General features: G+C 55.9%; 1 protein-coding gene across 1 annotated transcript; it reads left to right on the top strand.

The window, feature by feature from the left end:
• The first annotated feature begins 51 nt into the window (after positions 1-51).
• Positions 52-20,337, top strand: OAF (out at first homolog). Its single transcript, XM_069554614.1, has 4 exons — positions 52-926; positions 16,734-16,868; positions 17,912-18,092; positions 19,309-20,337. Exons 1-4 carry the CDS (start codon positions 660-662, stop codon positions 19,572-19,574), a joined length of 849 nt encoding a protein of 282 aa, XP_069410715.1. The 5' UTR covers positions 52-659; the 3' UTR covers positions 19,575-20,337.
• The last annotated feature ends 328 nt before the right edge of the window (positions 20,338-20,665 follow it).

Below are 20,665 nucleotides of genomic sequence, written 5' to 3' on the forward strand. Positions count from 1 at the left end.
ATCCACGTGGCACAAGAACGGGCCAAAAAGAAGGACGGGGCCGGGGGAGGGGAGGCGGGGGAAGAGTCACCCGTCCCGCCCCTGCTGGGAGGAAGGGATCTGCCAGGAGAGTCAACTCCCGGGCCAGCCCGGTCGCTGCCGGGGCGAGACGGGGAGGGAGCGCGGTTGAGAAACCCAGTTCCCACCAGGCCGCCGCGCGCCGGTCAGCCCCGCGCCGGTCCGCCCCGCCCGCCGCCGAGCGCGGGGAGAGCCGCCGCGGGCCCTTTAAGGGCCGAGAGGTGAGCGGTCTCTTTAAGGCAGGTCCTGGTGGTTTCTGTTTTCTGAAGGAAGTGACGGGGGGTGGGATTGAATGAAAAGTGCAAAACAGAGTCTCGGAGCTCCGGAGTCGGGGGCCGCGGGAGGCGCCGCGCTGGGACTGGGAGGCGGACCGGCCCCGGGAGCGCGGCGTCCGCCTCGGAGCCGCCGGGGGGCGCGCGGCGGAGCGCAGCCCACGTGCCTCGGCGCCACGTCCTGGCGCCCCGCGGCTGAGCCCCCAGCCCCAGGGGGAGCCGCGCCCCCGCGCCGTGAACTAGCCTCCAAGTTCGGGCAAAGTTTGGCCCCGCAGCTCCCTGCCCGCTCGCGGCGCGCCGGGACCGCGAGGGCGGCGGCGGCTCCAGGGGATGCGCCCGCCCGGCCGCTGCGGGGTCCCCCGGGCGTCCCCCGCGCTGCTGCTCCTGCCGCTGCTCGTGCCGCTGCTGGGGGCGCCGCGCGGCGTGGGCGCGGGGGCCGGGGCTAGCTCGCCGTCGGAGCTGCGGGTGCGGGTGCGGCTGCCTGACGGCCAGGTGACCGAGGAGAGCCTGCAGGCGGACAGCGACGCCGACAGCATCAGCCTGGAGCTGCGCAAGCCCGACGGCACTCTCATTTCCTTCACCGCCGACTTTAAGAAGGTGAGGCACCGTCGGTTGCCCGGCGGCGGGGCGGAGGGGGGAAATCTGCGTGCCTGAGAGGGTCCCGTCTGCTGGCCAGAGAACTGGGCCAGGAGAGGGACAGAGACGCGACTTAGCCAAGGTCACGCGGGTCTTCTCCACACCTCTTTGCCCTGCTCCCCAGCGCCCGTCATTCTCCCCCACGAACTGCTCTGCTGCCCTTCAGACTCTCCCTTGCGGCCTTTCACCTTTTTACCCTGGGCGCCGAGGCCCTCTAACCAGCTAGCTCCGCACTTCCTCTTCCAGGTCTCCCCGCGCCCTCCAGGTGCTGACCCTACTAGAGTCAATGTTAATAACCCCGTCTCCCTTTCTGGAGTAATTCCCTCAGGCTTTATCAGGAAAAAGTCCTGGGCCAGGCATCAGAGGTCCCGGGTTCTCACTGTGACCTAGGGCAAGTCCCTTTCCTTCTCTAGGCCACCTTTCACACCTCTGTACAGGAACAAGAGGGAGACTCCAGGTCTCCCAGCCCTGACATCTTGGAGTCTATGTACCACCTCTCCTTGTTTCACTTCCCTGGGCTGGGGAAGGGGGTTCCTGGGTGGTGCTACATGTCCCCCAGGCCAAGGAGAAGCCACCTCTTCTCTCTGGAATGAAAGTCTGGGGAACTTGCAGTGGAGGACCTGGAGAGAGGCCCCAGGTGAGGTCCCCAGGCTCTGGGAGAGGTGCCACCTCTTACCCTGCTTGAAGGGCTGACCAACCCTCAGTTTTGGCTCAGATTCTGGGGAAGGGGATAAAGACCAGCCTGTCCTGTGTGTGTGTGGTGAAGGGAACAAGTAGGTGGGAAGGGTGTGTGTGTGTGTGTGTGTGTGTGTGTGTGTGCGCGTGTGTGTACAAGTAGGTGGGAAGGGGGTAAAGACCAGCCTCTCCTCTGTGTGTGTGTGTGTGTGTGTGTGTGTGTGTTTGGTGAAGGGAACACGTAGGTGGGCCTGGTCCCCTGGATTGTGAGGTGGGGTAGAGAATGGAGGTGCTCAGGGTTATCAGGAAGCGGGCCTGGAAGGGCAGCGAGTAACGGTGACCCAGGGGCGGGAACCCTGGCAGGAAAGAAGGTGGGTGAGGTGTGGTACTCAAGGGAGTCTCCTGATCAACTGAAGCATGCTCCCCACCTCCCTCTCCTGTAGAAAGAGGCCCTGGGAGGCTCTAGGGAAGGGGAGAGGGGAAGCCGATGAGACAGCCAGCAGTGGGGAAAGCCCAGGGCTCTGGGGCAGCTATCTGAGCCGCCTCTCTCTCCTTCCTCTTGGAGACCAGAGCTTGAGAGGAGTCAGGGCAAAGTTTGCAGAGTCACCTAGGGACCCAGCCACATTGCCATAGATGATATACCAGGTTAGGGGCCAGGGATCCCATAGACAGTGGAGGTGGGGCTTGACGGCTGATCTGTCCCTGGGCTATTGGGCTGTCACTGACCAGGGATGCAGGGAGACCAGTTGAGGGGGTGGGGTGGGGGTAGGGGTGCTTGAGTGTTGCGATTGGGAGGGCTGTGTGATCCCTTCCTTACTGAGCAGGCCTAAGCTGGGTTCTCAATTCAGGCAGGGGCAGGTGAGTGTGTGAGTGGAGAGCGGGAACCTGACAGGGCAGGAACACCTCCTACCTCCCCACTTAAACTCCAGGGAAATTTTGTCAAGTCTGTTCTTTTCCTGGAAAACCCAAATAGGGGAAGCAGGAGTCTGAGCATCCCCTCCAACCTGCCACTGAAACCCTTTGTCCTTGAGAGTGAGCCTCAGGCCAGCCCGGGAGTCTCCCACCCTCCTACCCCACTGCGCATTGTTTTGTGGCAGTTCAGGAACCCTCGAGAGACTTCCCCATCCGTGGGACCACTCCAGCAGCCAAGACTGTGGGTAGGACACCCGTCAGAGAGTCAACGAGTAGGGCTCAGCTTTTATAGCCTCTAGCTGCAGCTTGGAAGGTTTTATTGCCCTATCCTGAGGGTAGGGGAGAGGCCAGTGGCAGTGGGGTGCAGGCCTGGGGATTGGGGCTGAGGGTAAAGTGAGGGGCCAACTGCCCAGTTAGAGAATCCATTTGGAACTGATTGTAAGAGCCTCATTTTAATCCCCGCAGCAGTTCAAACCTCCCTGCAGCTTCTCAGAGTAACCTCTGACCCAGAAGCTGGCATTTCACACCCGCCCTCTGGCATCTCCAGTTTCATCAGCAAGGGAGGGAACTGAGAGTGAAAATCACCGAAGGGAACCAGCTTTCCAAGGTCCCTTCCTACTCTGGATTTCTCAGCTGGCCTGGGGTGGGGTGGAGTTGGAGAAGGCTGGGAGTGGAGTGGAATAGCCTTTATCCCCACCCTAGTCCATGGTCTGCATTGGCCAGAGCAGCTTTTATAAGGGATATTTTTGGGGTGGGTCACCTCTCTTGTTGCTCGCCCAGTCCTCAAGGTCTCTGGCAGATTTCCAAGAGAAGCTTCTATCTAGAAGTAATGACTTTTCTTGTAGGAAAAAGTCCTGGATCTGGTGTTTCTTTTACTCCACGTACCAAATCCGTTTGTGGATGGTTTGGGAACAGTCCCTAGTCCATTTGGGGATAGTAACATTGGCCGCTTTGTCACCTTTGGGAAACAGTCCAAACTGAAAGGAGACAGACGTAGTTTAACTCTGGGCAAGCTACTTGATCTCTCCAAACCTTCATTTTTTCATCTGTAAAATGGGGATGATAATGGTACTGTTCCCATGGCCATTGTGAGAACTAAACTGAGCCACGTACAGGAAATACTCACTGTGTATCATCTGCCGTACCCAATGCTCCAGAAATAGAAGCCACTGACTTTCATAATTATCACTGGCTCACGTCGCATCTCAGCAGGGACCCTCTGTGCTAAGCTCGGATGCAACGATGTTGAACAACAGACCCAAAGTCACACAGAAAGACAGCACTGAGCCTGGAAGAGCCTTAGTCCCTCATCAGAACCTTCTCTCTGAAGCTCCATGTATTAGAGTTCCCCCGCAGAACAGAAATAATAGAAGAGAAATACACCCAGGCCCGCAGAACAGAAATAATAGGACGGAAATACACCCAGGTGGCTCAGTGGTAAAGAATCTGCCTGCTAAGCAGGAGACATGGGTTGGATCCCTGGGTGGGGAAGATCTCCCTGGGAGAAGTAAATGGCAACCCACTCCACTTTATTCTTGCCTGGGAAATCCCTTGGACAGAGGAGCCTGGTGGGCTACAGTCCATTGGAGGTGCAAAAGAGTCGAACACGACTTAGTGACTAAACCACCACCACAGAGCTGTAGAAGAGATTTTATTTGAGGAGTTGTTGGCTCGCACAATTATGAAGGCAGAGAAGTCTGTGGTCTGTCAGCTGGAGGCCCAGGAAGGCCTGTGTCTTTCCAGTGTGAGGGCAGAGGCCTGAGAACCAGGAGCACTGACGTCTAAGGGCGGGAGAAGATGGATGTCCAGCTCACGCAGAGAGAGCAGATTTCCCCTTCTCCACCCTTTTTGTTCTTGTCACGCCCTCAATGGATTGGATGATGCCCACCCACTCTGGCGAGGGCCACCTTCTACTCAGGCTCCTGTTTCACATGCTAGTATCTTCCCAAGACACCCTCACAGACACACCCAGAAAAGATGTTTTATCAGCTCTGTGGGCATCTCTCAGCCCAGTGAAATGTACATGGGAAGTTAGCCATCACACTCCAGAGTTGCTGGCCAGCCCCTCCGCAGGGAGCAGTCATCCCTCTTGTGTCCTGCTGCTCAGGGCAGCAGCAAGGCCCCCTGTGCTGGATGCAATATAGCCCTCCTCCAGCCGGTCGCACCCCTGCCCCAGCGCCCTGTCCACACCCCTCCAACCCTCTGCCTCCTCCAGCACCACCTGGCCCTCCCCACCCTGCCACGCTGGACCTGAAGCCAGTAAAACTGTCACAGTGATCAGCCCACTGTAGGACACAGAGCCCGGGCAAGGATCACACACTCCACAAGGCCCTCCAGGCTACCAAATCACCATCGTGTGTGACCGTAAGCCCTGCCCACAGGCTGCTGACCATCAGTTCAGGGCACAGCTTTCAAAAACCATGCTGCAGCTCGGTGGCTCCCAAACTTCGCTGCACATTTGAATCGCCTGGGGAGCTTTTGAAAACCCAGTGCCTCGGCTGTACTCCAGACCAATTAAGTCCAAATGTCTCAGGGTGGGAACCAGACAGCAGGGTTTTTAAAGAGCCCCTGGTGATTCCAATGAGCAGGAACGTTTGGGACGCCCTGACAGAGTTGCTCCAGGGATGGAGGGACTTGGAGGAGGCACGAGGTTAGACTGTGAAATGAAGGTCAAGTCCCAACTCAGTCATTTAGTTGAAACCTGTGTTTCTATCCACAATAACCCTAATGTGTTTAAACGCGACCTGGGGCCGCGTTTTCGGTGCCCTTAGCACGAGAATGCTGATTCATCATATGGTCTCCGTAGGCAATGCCCTTCTTTATAATCCAAAGCCTATGCATGTAATCATACCCAGATGTACAGACTCACTGGGCATGTCACCATCCTGACTCTCCAGCCTGGCTTTTGATCTGATAGTCGCCTTGGTCCCCTTCCCCCAGGTTGCTGTCCCCATCCAAGTTCTCTTTCCCTCTGGGTATCTCTTATCATCTGAGTGTCCAGAATCTGGGGGAGGGGGATGAGTCATGTTCAGGCGGTGTGGTTTGGTGCTGACTGGGCAGGGAGGGTGGGACTGAAAGATAAGAGAAAGTCATGTGCAGCTACAAAGGGCAGGTGGGAGTGGTGGTGAACCATGGCTGCAACAGGAGGAGGGAGAAAGGAGCCAGACTCCAAATGTGTGGAGGGTGGGGGCCAAGAGGGGCCACGGGCTGGAGCCAAGATGTGTGTGTGTGTGTGTGTGTGTGTGTGTGCGTGTGTGTTAGTTGCTCAATCATGTCCGACTCTCTGTGACCCCATGAACTGTAGCCCACCAGGCTCCTCTGTCCGTGGAATTCCCCTGGCAAGAAAACTGGAGTGGGTTGCCATGCCCTTCTCCAGGGGATCTTCCTGACCCAAGGACTGTACCTGGGTCTCCTGAATTGCAGACAGATTCTTTCCTGCTTGAGCCACCAAGGAAGCCCAGAGCCAAGATAAAGGGGTCCATACAACAGGGCAGGTCAGCTCGAGGTCACTTCAAGGGACCCATGCCCTGGGCACCCATGCCCTGAGGGGTGGGGGTCAGAGGAAGGAGCAGTCCAGAGAGCGCAGTCATCCGTGCCTTGGGGGCTCCCTGTCTGGGTAGGGGGAGCAGCTGCAGGCTGTGAGAGAGTCAGCAAAGATAGGGAATGTACAAATGGCCAGACTGATACCTGCGGCTGTTTGTTCTAACAGGATATCTCATCACAGGGGTGTCAGGCAGGACAGCCTCTGAGGGTGCAGTGTCCGCCTCCCCAGCTTAGGTTGGGTCCCTGCAGTTTGGTGATCAGTAGTGGAGGCACGTGATGGAGAGGGTGTCTTTCGGGGAACAGATTACGGTAGAGGTGCTTTCAGCAGAGGCCCAGAGCTTTGTGGTGCCCAGGGCATTTCCCCACAGGAGTTTATGAGGAGTCATCAGAGAGAACCGCCCGGCTTGTGCCCGTGGGGCCCCAGGTTCTAACAGCAGTCCCTCTGCCATGTCTGAGGAAGCCCTCCTTGTGTTAGGGATCAGCAGCCCTGCCCCAAGGTGCAGGCTGGCCTGTGCCTCCCACTCTCTGAGTACTTATGTCCAGGTGGAGTCCTGGCAAAGGATCCCGGTTGTCCAGTGAGGACTGCCACCTGGGACAAGTGAGTGACCTTCTGTTATTGATGGGGGAGAAACGGAAGTGAGGGTCTTCCTGTGAGGCTTCCCAAGGGTCACAGAGGTGGTGCCGGTGAGACCGAGGCCAGCTTTGAGGGAAGAATCACAGCTGTCTGGGTCTCACACACTGAGTGGTCACTCAGATCACACACTGACAGTGGCATTCACACACCTGGCCTCATTTGATCCTCACCACTACATCGAATGGTGAGTATTGCATCCATTTCGCAGATGTGCAAACTGAGGCTCATGCCTGTGTAGTGACTTGGACAAGATCAGTAGCTAACGATCCAGGATGGGGACCCAGGGATTCTTCCACTGTGTTCTGACTGCCTGTGCTTGCTGTGACATATAAATGGGCTCCTTCCCGGAGGCTGAAGAAACCCGAACAGGGGAGGGAAGAGGAAGAAGGAGGCTGAAAAGAGCCTTGGTGCAGAGGGACACATCTATGGAGAAACTTTCCTGCTTACAGACTTGGGCTGGACCCCTCCCCGGAAGCTCACCACATGCCCCACCATGAATTTTGAGTTTTGACCTCTTCACTGAGCCTGGGATATTCCCTTTTGCCCTCCCGCCGTGGCTGCTGGAGAGACCATGGGAGTGAGGGGACCATTTTTTAAATAGATACTTCTAAGCACTTGCTGTACATTTTTCTGCCCTTGACCAGCCATGTGGCTTGACAAGTCACTTAACCTCTCTGAGCCCCAGGCTCAGACACAACACAAATGCCATATGACGGCTTGGAGACATGTTGTGAGAAGTGAATAAGAGGCCTCAGCAAAGCAGAGGCCAGCAGAGGCAAGTGAGAAGAGAACTAGCAGTTCCAGCCAGGGCCCCAGCCCTCCTTCCTAACACAGCCAAGCAGATTGTTCCTCTTCTGGGGACCCAGGCATCATTAGGACTCCCGTCCTTTCAGTTGGCAAGTGTTGAAGTGGCTGGCCCCCACAGGGGGGCGGGGGAAGATTCTGATGAAGGGCTGGGGGCGAGGGAGGGAGGCGCTGGGGCTGGGAATGTGAGTGAGCGGGAAGCGTGGAGCCCCGTCTCAGGAGCCCTGAGTCAGCGGGACGTTGGGGTGCATTTGATCCACATAAAGCCACACATTGTTCCTGGAGCAGTCGGGACAGTGGTGACCTTTGGGATTTGGCTGACGGAGCGCTGGGGGCCTGGGGGAGGGCAGGGGGCACTGCCCCCAGCAAGTGGTTGCACGGATGACCTGTAACAGGGAGTCTCTGTGTAGGCATAGCCCCTGGGGTCTGCAGGCATCTCATAATCCCGGCACCAGCTGGGGAGTGTGCTTGGCTTGGCTTTGGGTTGATTTCCATTTGCCTCTGTGCCTCTCCAGGGGTCCAGCCAGAGCAGCCCAGGTGCTCCTGTGCCTGTCCTGGGGCGGCCAGTGCGGGTGAGGAGGGCCCTGTTCCCTGGCTGCCTCTCCAGGCTGACCTCTCACCTCCCCAGCACAGGGAAGCCAGCCCCACTCTAGGTATAAAGCAGCTCCAGCTAGGAGCCGAGCAGTAAATATTTGGGTTGGCTCAGGATGGGCCTCAAAACCTCATACTCCGGTGTGCCAGGAAGGAGAGCAAGATGGCAGAGGAAGCTCCCAGGAGATGGTGTGTGCCGTCCGAGGGGCAGGGGGAGAGAGGAGCAGGTGCTCCGCGGGGACCTGGAGCGTGGCCTCCAGCCTGGGCTGTGTAACCACAGTGCCCCAGAGGTGGGCTGGGAGAGGGCTTTTGAGGGAAGGTCAGTTCCACCATGGGCTTTCCTGGTAGACTGGCTGGTAAAGAATCTACCTGCAATGCAGGAGTCCCCAGTTTGATTCCTGGATGGAGAAGTTTCGCTGGAGAAGGGATAGGCTACCCACTCCAGTATTCCTGGATTTCCTTGGTGGCTCAGATGATAAAGAATCCACAATGCAGGAGACCTGGGTTCGATCCCTGGGCTGGGAAGATTCCTCTGGAGGAGGGCATGGCAACCCACTCCAGTATTCTTGCCTGGAAAATCCCCATGGACAGAGGAGCCTGGCGGGCTACAGTCCATGGGGTAGGTAGCAAAGAGCTGGACATGACTGAGCAGCCCAGCAGAGCACAGGAGCTCCACTGTCTGGCCCTCTTTGTTTTCAGTTCCCCTGTGGTCCAGGGCTGGGTGGCAGCGAGGTCTGAGATGGGAGAGCCTCCCCGCACTTTCCGATGGTGGGCTTTCTGGAAAAGGTGGCTGAGGAAGGGCGCTTGGAGTCGGGGGGTGGGGGGGTGGGTGGGGGAACTGGGAGCTTGCGGTGGGAAGGAGGGCAGGATGGGTGGGGGGGCGGTCGGCCAGGCTAGGTTGGGGAGGTGAACTGGGAGAGGCTGGTGTGAGTGCCTGGAGGTAGGTGAGTGTAACAGCCTGTGTGCGGTGGGGTGCAGAGGCTGATGTGTGAGAAGGCATGGAAGATGCTGTGTGTGTGTGTGTGTGTGTGTGTGTGTGTGTGAGAGAGAGAGAGAGACTTTGGAGGAAGAAGGGAGGGCGGGAGAAGGGTGTGGAGAGACTGTGGGGAGAAATGGGCGTGTGTGACTACATGCAAGGGGTGCTGCACTGATCAAGAGAAAGGGGGTGGCATGGAGACTCCTGGGAGAGGCCATGGGGGCGGGAACATGCTCCTAGGGGTGCAAGAGAGGAGGGGCCCACGGCCGAGCGGAAGTGTGGGCTCCAGCACAAGGGGCGTGGGGGGCCTGGTGCCGCGGGGTGAAGGGTGGGAGATCGTTGAAAAATCAGCACCTCTGGGTGAAAGCTGTGGCCACGTGGCCCCTAAATGGGGGCAAGCAGGTGTCTGTCTGTGTGTGCAGTTACGATTCGACTTGGCTGTAACATAAAACCCCACAGCAGTCAAAACAAGAGAGGCTTGTTTCCCCCTTTCATTCTGGAAGCTGGCAGTCGGGCTTGTGTGACAGCGCCAGGGTCATCAGCGCTCCCATGGGCTCTGTCTTCGGGGTCACCTCCTGTCCCCAACACCGAGCTTTCCCTAGAGCCTCTCCCCCGGAAGGCAGCAGCAGAAGCCTGGCTCATGTAAGTGCAGAGGGCTACCCCCTGCTTTTCCCAGAACAGCCTTCTCTCTATGAGATACAGAGGGTCTAGGGCTGGGAGTGGATGCAGGGAAGAATAGAATATCTGGGAGAGGGCTCAGCGGGGAGCTGGAGTTAGAAAATCTGGGCGCCTGGGGCTGGCCCTGCAGCTAGGTGACCTTGAAGGTCACGTCCCCTGCTGGAACCTCACTGGAGCATGAAAAAGCTCCCCTGAACCTCTAGAAGCCAAAAGCGTAGCTGTAGCTGCCAGTATGCAGGAGCCCGGGTACAAGGAAGCCCAAGAAGAACCGTCTTCTTGTTGGGGGCAAGAGGTTTCGATCGAGGCCCCAGAGCATGGGTGCCTTCACTCAGCTTTGTGTCAGACTGAGGACAATGCATAGATAAGGTGGAGCCGCTGTCCTGAGCCAGGGGCCCAGCATGGAGGACTTGTTGCCCAGGCAGAAGACACTACACGAGGACTGGGGCCCTTCCAAGGTGTTTAGATAAGATGCACCCTGACTAGCACAGCTCAAGTTTCTGATTCAGCTCTAAGCCAGGGATTCGTGCATGTCACCTCCAAGCCGAAAATCCAGTGATTATTTCCAGTGGTCTGCTAGATGAAGCTCAGACTTTCACTGGGCTCTCAGACCCTGTCCCTGCCCTCCCACCAGCCTCTTCCTTCCACCACTGCCTTCCCCTCCCTCCCTCCCTCCCCTCCCTGGTACTCCCATCACTTTCCTTAGGACCCTGGCCTGCTCTTGTGTGTTCAGTCCATCCTTCATTTATTCATTTCCAGATATGTATTGAGCACCTGTTGTGTTCTAGTCGGTGGGGATACACTGCAAATAATATACTATCCCAGCCTCAAGGAGTTGAGTCTGGAAGGAAAGACAAGGAAAGAGGTCCTTCCAGACACAGTGGGAGGAAGGTAGGGATTGGACCTGGCCAACTCTGCTGGAGAGTTGGTGGGGGTGATGGATGCATGTGAACTGAGTCCTGAAGGATGCTGGGCAGGATGGGACGGGGCATCCCCGACAGGCATCACCTCATAGAAAGGCACATGGCCTCGCTTATTCTGGAAACCGCCACCTCTTTGGTTCAATGCTCAGAACTGTCAGCAAAGATGTGGATGCCAGCCTCTGGGGGGTACACTTTATGTAAAGAAGCCTTGGAAGGGCATTAGGCAGATCATAAGACGATAGTGTGAAGAGATGGATGAGGGGGCATTAAGATGCCTTTGTACACCCCAGCTTCTGTAATTTATTCATTATTCATCTTCTGTAATTTATTCACCTGAGGTTTCCCAGGTGGCGCTCATGGTAAAGAACCTGCCTGCCAATGCAGGAGGTGCAAGAGACGCAGGTTCAATCCCTGGGTCGAGACGAGCCCCTGGAGGAGGAAATGGCAACCCACTGCAGTATTCTTGCCTGGGAAATCCCATGGACAGAGGAGCCTGGTGGGCTGCAGTCCATGGGGTTGCTCCACGACTGAGCACACAGCACACACACACACATTTTCTGTAATTGCCTCTCTCTTGCCTAGAAAGCCCCCTATCCTCTCATTGTCCAGAACCAGTGAAGTATCCTTCAGTCTAGTACAGGGGTTCCCAGCCTCCAGGATCTAGTGCCTGATGATCTGAGGCAAAGCTGATATAACAATAGCAATAAAGCACACAACAAATGGAACGCGCTTGAATCATCCCCAAACCATCCGTCCATGCATGCCTCCCCCGCCCCAACCTGGTTCGTGGGGACATTGTCTTCCACAAAACCTGTCTCTGGTGCCAAAAATGTTGAGGACCTCTGCTCCCTCCCTCCACCCTTCCCAGCCCCCTGCCTAAAGGGACCGGTCGGACACAACTGAGTGACTTTCACTTTCACCTTTACCCTATAGTACTTTGCATAAGCCTCAACCCTAGGCCTCATCATGGGCGCTGACTTCAGTTGTAGGTCAGCTTCCCCTATGAGTCCCTTGAAGACTGGGGCCCTGACCTTGGTGTTGCCCACTGCCCTACCCTGCCGCCTGTGAAGGCCCTGCTCCAGGTGATGCTAGTCGGCGCTCTCCCACCGATTTGCTGATTACCTGCAAGCTCCAGCAGAGTCACCTGACTTCTCTGGGGCTCTGGTGTGTCTCTGGAAGAAAGCTCTTTTTCCTTGCCTCTGCAGGTCTGGAGTTGATCACAGTTGGAGCTAGGCCAGGGATTGCAACAATTCTAGAGAAAAACTGAGGGAGTCCAGCCCATGCTGTTCTGAGACCTTTCACTCATCTTTCCTCACAGGAATTCCTTGAGGTGTAGGTATTGTTGCTTGTACTCATTTTACACATGTGGAAACTAAGATACAGAGAGGTCCAGTGAATCCCCCAGGATGACATGGCGTGTATCAGCAAAGCCAGGATTTGAACGCGGGCAGCACTGGCTCCAGAGCGTTTGCTCTTAACTATCCTGCTCTCTGAGAACCTTTAAACCACCCACAAAGGACTTCAGCAAATCCTCAGTACAGTAAGTTCCCTACATACAAATGAGCTCCCTTCTGGGAGTACGTTCATAAGTCCAGTTTGTTCGTTAAGTCCATCAAGGTTAGCCCAGGTACCCAACTAACACAGTTGGCTATATAGTACCGTACTGTGTTGGGTTTATACTTTTCACACAAATAATACATTTTAAAAAACACAAAAAGTAAAACATTTTTAATCTTACAATACCGTACTTTGAAAAGTACAGTAGTACTGTACAACAGCTGTCATACAGGGGCTGGCATCGAGTGAACAGGCAAGAGGAGTTACCAACTGGAGGAGGGAGAGGAGGTGGGAGATGGTGCAGCTGAAGGATCATCAGAAATAGGAGACGGAAGGCAAGCTGCAATTTCATTCATGCCTGACATTGATGGCTCAGGTTCTGGTTCCTTGCTGGAACCAGATGCATCTTTGAATGTTCACAGCTTGAAAGTTCCTATAGGGGACTTGCTGTATCTCTGTGACCATCCCCTCTGTGTGGCCCAGTTTCAGCCCTGGTACCGTCCCCTCCTCTTCTTCCTGGTGGCCTGCTCCTGGGGGGCTGGAGGTTCCTAGGAGCCCGTGGAAGAAGGAGCCTTATAGAAACTGCCCATTTTGGATGTCCTAGCCTGAGACCTGGGCCTGAAAAGCCTGCCATGTGCTCTTCCCAGCTGTGTCGTCTGCCTTGGGCATTAGGCCGCATCTGGGTGGATCATCCCAGGGGATTCTTGGGCAGGGAGGAAAGCTGGGGGCTTAGCATCTGGTCAGATGTTCCCTGAAGCAAGGGGCCCTCTCCCCTGCCCTGTCCTCTGTGCTGGAGGGAAAGGGGGCCCTAGGAGTGAGTCTGAGGTGTGGGGAGTAGAAGGTAGGAGAGACACTGGTCATGATGATGGAGCCACAGAGATCCAGCTGCTTGGACTGCTGTCTCCCTCCCAGGCTCAGCACAGGGAACTTGGTTTCCTGGAGATACAGATTAAGAAGGTTGGAAAATTCAGAGTTTACAGAGGCCCTGGGCAGAGCAGGAAGAGGGATTGGAAAGGTGATCCTGTGTCATCTTTCCCTGATGTTTGCATCAGAGGCTGTTGACTGTTAGTCACACACAGCCTTGAATGGGAGCCACCATCGTCCTGGGGCAGGTCTGCAGAGGACACGCAAACCACACGGCAGGAAGAGGGCCCCGCGTTCTCTTCTGTCACTCACTGGCTGTGTGGCTGCGGGCAGGCCACACTCTCTCTCTGGGCCTGAGATTTAGTTTCTTTAGAAAGTGAAAGTGGTAGTTGCCCAGTCGTGTCCGACTATTTGCAGCCCCAGGGACTGTAGCCCACCAGGCTCCTCTGTCCATGAAACTCTCCAGCCAAGAATACTGAAGTGGGTTGCTGTCTCCTTCTCCAGGGAATCCTCTTGACCCAGGGATCGAACCTGAACCTCCTGCACTGCAGGCAGACGCCTTACCATCTGGTCTGTCACTGGGCATCAAAGACATTGGATTAGTTGACCTAGAAGCAGTTGTGCATTATGGTTGTGAGAGTTTGGATTTTGGAGGCAGGCTGCCTGGGTTAAAAATTTTGGCTGCATTTCCTCTTGGTCTCATGACCTTGAGCAAGTTATCCATTCCAAACACAGTAATAATCATACTTCCTACCTCCTGTTGTTGTGAAGATTTGAATGGGACAGTATATCCTTTTTGACTCATGGTAACAGTGACTTGTCCCTACCAGTTATAAACTTCAGTAAATCTTTGTCCTGCAGAAATAAATGAGAGACATAGAAGAAATCTATCTCAACAAAAAATTCTCATCCCCTCGCTTCACCTGCAGTCAGGTTACCATTTTGGTAGCATTTTGCTGTTGTCATTGACATTGTTGTTTTTTGTTGTTGTTGCTATTTTATTTTTTTTTTAATTTTTATTTTTACTTTATTTTACTTCACAATACTGTATTGGTTTTGCCATACATTGACATGAATCCACCACGGGTGTACATGCGTTCCCAAACATGAACCCCCCTCCCACCTCCCTCCCCATAACATCTCTCTGGGTCATCACCGTGCACCAGCCCCAAGCATGCTGTATCCTGCGTCGGACATAGACTGGTGATTCGATTCTTACATGATAGTATACATGTTACAATGCCATTCTCCCAAATCATCCCACCCTCTCCCTCTCCCTCTGAGTCCTGACATTGTTATTTAATCTAGAAGCAGGGAAAATATTCTGACAGATTTTGTTCACCCCCTGGTCTGGTCTAGAATTTTAAATACTTTCTCTGGCTAGTGGTAGATGGGTAGTGTCCAACCAGGAGGCCAGCTTGGGGCAGCCCACAAACCACAGGCTATGGCACGTGCCTGTGGTATCGGAGAAGATGCTGTGAATATCCCAGATGGCATTCTCTTCAAGGGTCATGGCTGAAAATACACGGACTTTGGATCCTGCCTGGGGGTCCTGCCAGGGACATCCGCCTAACTCAGCCCCAGGAGGGGAAGTCTGGTATCAAGTCTCCCCTGGCAAAAACTGAGCGGAAAATGCACCCAAGTACCAACTCCAGTCTCCCCTCAGCCAACCTGAGGGTGTGGAAGATTGGATGACCGAGGCTTGGCGGGACAAGGAGAGCCTAGCCTCATGGCCCGAGAGCGGATTTCCTGCTGAGAGGAAGCTGCGGTTACCCAAGCTGTGATTCACCTTCCCTCCAAGCCTGGGACCAGGAGGAACCTAACATAACCTTTCTCACCAGCTGGGCCTCAGTCTCCCTGTCTACTACAGTCTTGGTGGAAAATCTCCCTGGACACTCCCACCCCTCAATGTTCCAGAGACCATTTACAGTGAAGGGAAGTAGCGAAAGTCCTTGTAGAGTCAGAGGAATTCCAAAGGGCATGGGGGGTGGGTGGGGAGATACTTCCTTGGTGGTCCAGTGGTTAAGACTTCGCTTGCCAACGCAGAGGGTACCAGTTTGATCCCTGGTCAGGGGGCTGAGATAAGATCCCACATGCCCTGGGACCCAAAAACCAAAACATAAGACTGAAGCAATATTGTAACAAATTCAATAAAGGCTTTAAAAATGGTCTACATCAAAAGACTCTAAAACAAACAAACAAAGAAAAGGACAAAAAGGGCACGGGGATTTGTGGGATGATAGCACTGACCAGTCACCTGCGGTGGGCCAGTGGCCCCAGCCAGCGCCGCTGGGCGCTTGACTCAGGGCGGGCATTCTCTGTGTTTCCCTTCACACCAGCCTGTTCTGTCCTCACCACAACCCTCCAGGTAAAAGTGGCATCATCCCCACTGTACAAACGAGGCTTAGAGAAACTGGGAGGTGAGCTGGACGCCACTAATACACTGCAGGCTTGGAGGGGAACCCTGGGCCCCTCGCTGCCTACACCGGAATCCAGGGGGGCCCCTCAGACCCATTCTCAGAGCATTTCACTTGGCAGGAAGCACTCAGTGAACCGAGAGGTTTGGTGAGTGAGCCTAGGGCACAGTCGTTGAAGGATTCGTATCTATATAGGCTCTATACCCTCTGTGTTGGTCCAGGACCACTAGGGTTCCTGGAGGAAATATCAGTGTGACCAGGGTCCCTCCCAGTCAGGGGGGATCTTCACACACTTAGACCACTGCTGACTGGGACCTGCTGATGTCTCATCGAGAGCCATTAGCCAAGGCACAGAGCTGGGTGGGAGCAAGGGATACCTAGGGTGCCCAGGGTTTCAGCAGCCAGTTTGGAAAGGGAACCCCATCCCACAGCCCCTCTCCCTTCTTCCTCTTTCCCTCTCTGGCCTCCCTGATTCACACGGTGAGTCAGTGACAGGAAGGAGCCCTTGGCCTGCTGGTCAGGCCATTAGTAACCCCATGGGGAAAGGGGAAGTGGGGAGGGAAGGGGAAAGGTGAGCCATCGCAGCACCCTTGGCAACAGCTGCTGCTGTGTCTGCCCTTAACCCCATCCTGACCCCGCCACCTTCATCTGAGATGCTGGTGTCTAGGAGCCTGGATGACTAGAGCACTGGGGGCATTCTCCCCAAACCTACTGAATGGGAAAGTCAGCGAGAGGAACTCTGAAATCTGTGCTTGTAAAACGTGCAGCCTCTGCCTTGTGACACCCTGGTCAGGTGGTCGTAGGGGCCCTGACTCACCCTGAACAGGGAGCACGGGGGTGCCACAGAAGGGAAGCATCATCTGTGAGTGAACCAGGTGCCAAAGGGGTGGTTTCCTTTAAGGTGAAGTTCCGTACTTTTAAACAGCCTTGTTTTTGGAAAGCTTTCTAGCGGTACACTATGTGAATTTTCCAGAAAGGTCTGGAACATCTGTGGTGTGTTCTTTTAAGTCACGGGTTTAAATGGGAAAGAAAAAGATTCCCAGGACAGCGGGAGGGAGGTATCCATTGCAGGACAGTGTCCAGGCCTGTGTCCCCTGAGGGAGGGCAGTCTGAGCTGAGCACTGTGTGTGTGGGGGGACTGGTGAGGAGACCTCACCCCCTCCAACCAGCCCCCATCCTTCTGCCCTTCCCCATCAGGATGTGAAGATCTTCCGGGCCTTGATTCTGGGGGAGCTGGAGAAGGGGCAGAGTCAGTTCCAGGCTCTCTGTTTCGTCACCCGGCTGCACCACAATGAGATCATTCCCAGCGAGGCCATGGCCAAGCTCCGGCAGGTGAGTGCCCACCCCAGGCCTGCCCCAGAGCCTGCATGCACCCTTGCAGCTAAGCTCTGGCCTGGACCCCATCCGCCCCAGCCTCAGTCTCCCACCCTGCCCCATCCACCTAATCCCTGGCCCCACACTCAGCCTCTAATCCTGAACCCCCTGATTATGCCCCAGGCCACACCTGATCCCATAACCCCAGATCCCTAATCTGCACCGAACCCCTATCTCTCAAATTCCTCCTGCCCCCAACCTCAGTCCCTCCCCGTTTATGATGGAGGCAAGTCAGATCTGCCTTCAGCTGTGGCACCACCACTCACCATCTGGGTGACTCTAGACACATCACCTCCCTTCCAAGTCCCTATTTTCTTTGTTTTTTGGCCACGCCACAGGGCATGTGGAATTTTAGTTTCCCAACCTGGGATGGAACCCATACCCCCTACATTTGAAGCTCATTTTTAACCACTGGCCCTCCAGGAAAGTCCCTCAAAGCCCCTGTTTTCTTACTGAGAGATGGGTTACAGTGAGAATTAAGTGGGATGGAGCATGTAAAGTGTTCAACACAGCTTTGGAACCCCTCAGCCTATTGCCTGCTCCCAGTCCCTTCCCTGACCCCGGGCCTCTCGCCAGCCTCAGGTAAGCCCCCTAAACTCTTCAGCAGGACCTGTCCTAGGTCCCACCCTTCTGTCTGCTTTTCCCAGAGAGATTCAGTTACCTGGATATTGGGAAGTACAGGACGCCAGCGGTCATTGACCCTGGGACAGTTGGCCTGGCTTGCCCACCAACAGCACCCCCCACCCCCAGCAACATGTCAGAATTCTCCCTTAGGTCTCAGAGGTCAGCTCAGTGGCGGGTTGAAAAGGCTCGACGGTGCCTTGGGTATCAGCTTTTCCACCATTTGGAGGGGGGCTGGTTCCCCCTGACTGTCACCCTGCAGGTGGCCCCAAGGATCTGAAGGCAGCCAGCCTGGGCTTGTCTAACAATCAGCGACCAGGGAAAGAGTGGGCAGGGGGCTGACTGAGGCCGGGTGGGAACAGCTCTTCTCTTCCACCCAGAAAAACCCACGGGCAGTCCGGCAGGCTGAGGAGGTGCGGGGGCCAGAGCGAATGCACATGGACATCGCCGTCAACTTCAGCCAGGGGGCGCTGCTGAGCCCCCATCTCCGCAACGTGTGTGCTGAGGCCGTGGATGCCATCTACACCCGCCAGGAGGACGTCCGGTTCTGGCTGGAGCAAGGTCAGCTGGGTGCGGCCCACTGCTGTATCACCTCGAATATGATGGGGAGCAATGATGAGATACGGGAGTTCTCCACCCAGCTGGGACTGGTCAGGGAGGGCTTCCTGGAGGAAGTGGCGCCTGCGTGGCTCTTTATTAAGGGGAGTCAATGAAAGGGATCAATTCCATGTAGGAACACGCAGAACGGTGACTCTGCTAGGCCCTGGGGAGGGGATTCCCCAGGCAGCTCCACCCCCCCACCCCATCTGTGCCCTGAGTGAGAACACAGGTGAAACCTGTCGAGGACATGCGCAGGAACCAGGGTCTGGATGGGGCCCAGAGACACCCGTTCCCACCTGGCTACCTCTGCTGCCGCCTCTCAAGAGTTCACCTCCACTCCTTCACTTCACACCTTCTGGGGACCCAGCGTTTCTCCCCCAGGACCCTTGAGAACGCCTCCCATCATGGTGTGGTCCCTGCCTTCCTGGCCTATGTGACCTCACTCCTGGCCCATCTCCTGGTCATCTTTCCCAGCCCTATCCTCGGCTCCTCTCTGTAGGGAGGGCAGAGAGATGTCACCATTCCAATGCCAGGTCCCTGGTCCTTCTGCCTGGCTGGCTGAGCGTAAGAGAAGTGCCTGCTCCTCCCAGGGCACCACTGGATTTAGAAATGCCCGACAGAGCTGTGGCCGTGCCCCCGACAGCACCTGCCGCTCCCCTGTGGGCTGCACCCCAGACCAAGGTGGAAGCCACATGCTGTCCCCCAGGGACCAGGGGCTGGCCCCTCCCGTGGTCATTGAGCCGAGCCTGGGCTAGGTCGCTGCTCTGTGCCCCCAGCACCCCGCCCGTGTGTGCCCTGTGTGCTGGCCACCCTGACTTCCCCAGCATGTTTGTGCTGGCCCTTCCCTCCCTGGCCCTCCTCAGATACCACCTCCTTTAGAAGCTTCCCTTGCTTTCCTGCTCCTTCTCCCCACACCTCTGTGCCATCATGTCCAGCACAGTAATGGTTTCAAGCGTAGGGTGGCGTGGCACTGGCAGGGGCAAGTGGAGGCCTTGAAGTCAAGACAGTCCTGAGTCCCTGCTTACTGTGTGACGTTAACCAGGCCAATAACCTTTCTGGGCTGTTTTCTCATCTGTAAAACAAGGGTGATAACACTTAGCTTGTGGGGGTGCTGGGATGCCCAAAGGGGCCATGTGGGGAGGCCCCCACCCCCCCTGACCCCCGCCTTCTCTCCCAGGTGTGGATGGCTCCGTGTTCGAGGCTCTCCCCAAGGCCTGGGAGCAGGTGTTGCTGCCTCGATGCGGGCAGGTGGGGGACCGCGGGAGGCCCTGCGTCTGCCACTATGGTCTGAGCCTGGCCTGGTACCCCTGCATGCTCAAGTACTGCCACAGCCGCGACCGCCCAGCGCCCTACAAGTGCGGCATCCGCAGCTGCCAGAAGAGCTACAGCTTCAACTTCTACGTGCCCCAGAAGCAGCTGTGCCTCTGGGATGAGGACCCCTAGCCAGGCTGGCACGAGGGGTGGTCCCCGAGGCAGCTGCCCGGGACCCACTGCCCCTCCCCCAGCCGCCAGAGGGGGTGCCCCCCCCACCTCCGACACCCGAGGCCTTATTGCTCTTCCTTCCGTCACCTAATCCCGGAGCCTCTGGCCCCCTCACCCGTGACTGTGAAGGAGTGTGGTGTGGCAAGGGTTAACTCATGAAGGCAGCCCCCACTCCTGCCCCGTGCCTTCCTTGGGGACCCAGGGAGAAGGGGGCTTCTCCAAGCTTGCCTCCCCTCCTCCATCTCCCTGAAGTGTTCACTTTCAAGCACCCAAAATGTGACGGCCTGTGACTCTCCTGTTTAACTCTTCTAAGGTTTAGACCCTGAAAGGTGTCTGTGCCTGTCGTACCCACCTCCCCACACACAACCCCTGCCCCACCGTTGGGAAGGACCTGGCCCCTGTGCACCATCCCACTGTGCAGCAAGGAGGGGAAGAATCATTGCACCAGAGGGGGCACAGCCCCAAGCATGGATCTCAACGCCTTCCTCTCACTCTGGCCTCTGAGGCCGCCGTCCCCACCCTGACACAGACCGTTCGTGCCTTTCTGCAAACCTGGACTTTGCCGAGGGAGCAGGTGCCGGCTTGCTTCCTCTAAACGGAAATATTTTTGTAAGGTTCTGGGACAGGGAGGGAGCATGAAGTATGAGGAAAACTTGAATTCCAGATTTTTAATGCAAAATATTTATCATTTGTACCAGAAATAAAAGTTTAAATTTTTACTTGACTGACAGCTCTAGACGCAGAGTTCTGAGAGAATTTTTAGCCAATGCTGCCACCTGGTGTCAGGAGAGGTGTCCCTGTCCAGGGAACCGTCTTGGGGACAGCCCATCTAGGGACAACTCCTGAAGCACCTACTGTGTGCTCAATCTTGGTGGGGGGAGAGGGGAGGATGTAGCTGGGGGTGGCTATTACTAGGAAAAGCTATGACAAAACTTCTACACTTGAGATGAGACAGACACAGGTGGGTAAGCAGTAAAAGACACCGTGAGATCGATGAAAATTCTGAGCCAGACCACTCCAGGGATCAAATCCTGGAAATAGGTTTATTGTTG

The sequence above is a fragment of the Ovis canadensis genome, chromosome 15 (assembly GCF_042477335.2).
Source record: "Ovis canadensis isolate MfBH-ARS-UI-01 breed Bighorn chromosome 15, ARS-UI_OviCan_v2, whole genome shotgun sequence".
In the NCBI taxonomy this organism is placed as follows: Eukaryota; Metazoa; Chordata; class Mammalia; order Artiodactyla; family Bovidae; genus Ovis; species Ovis canadensis.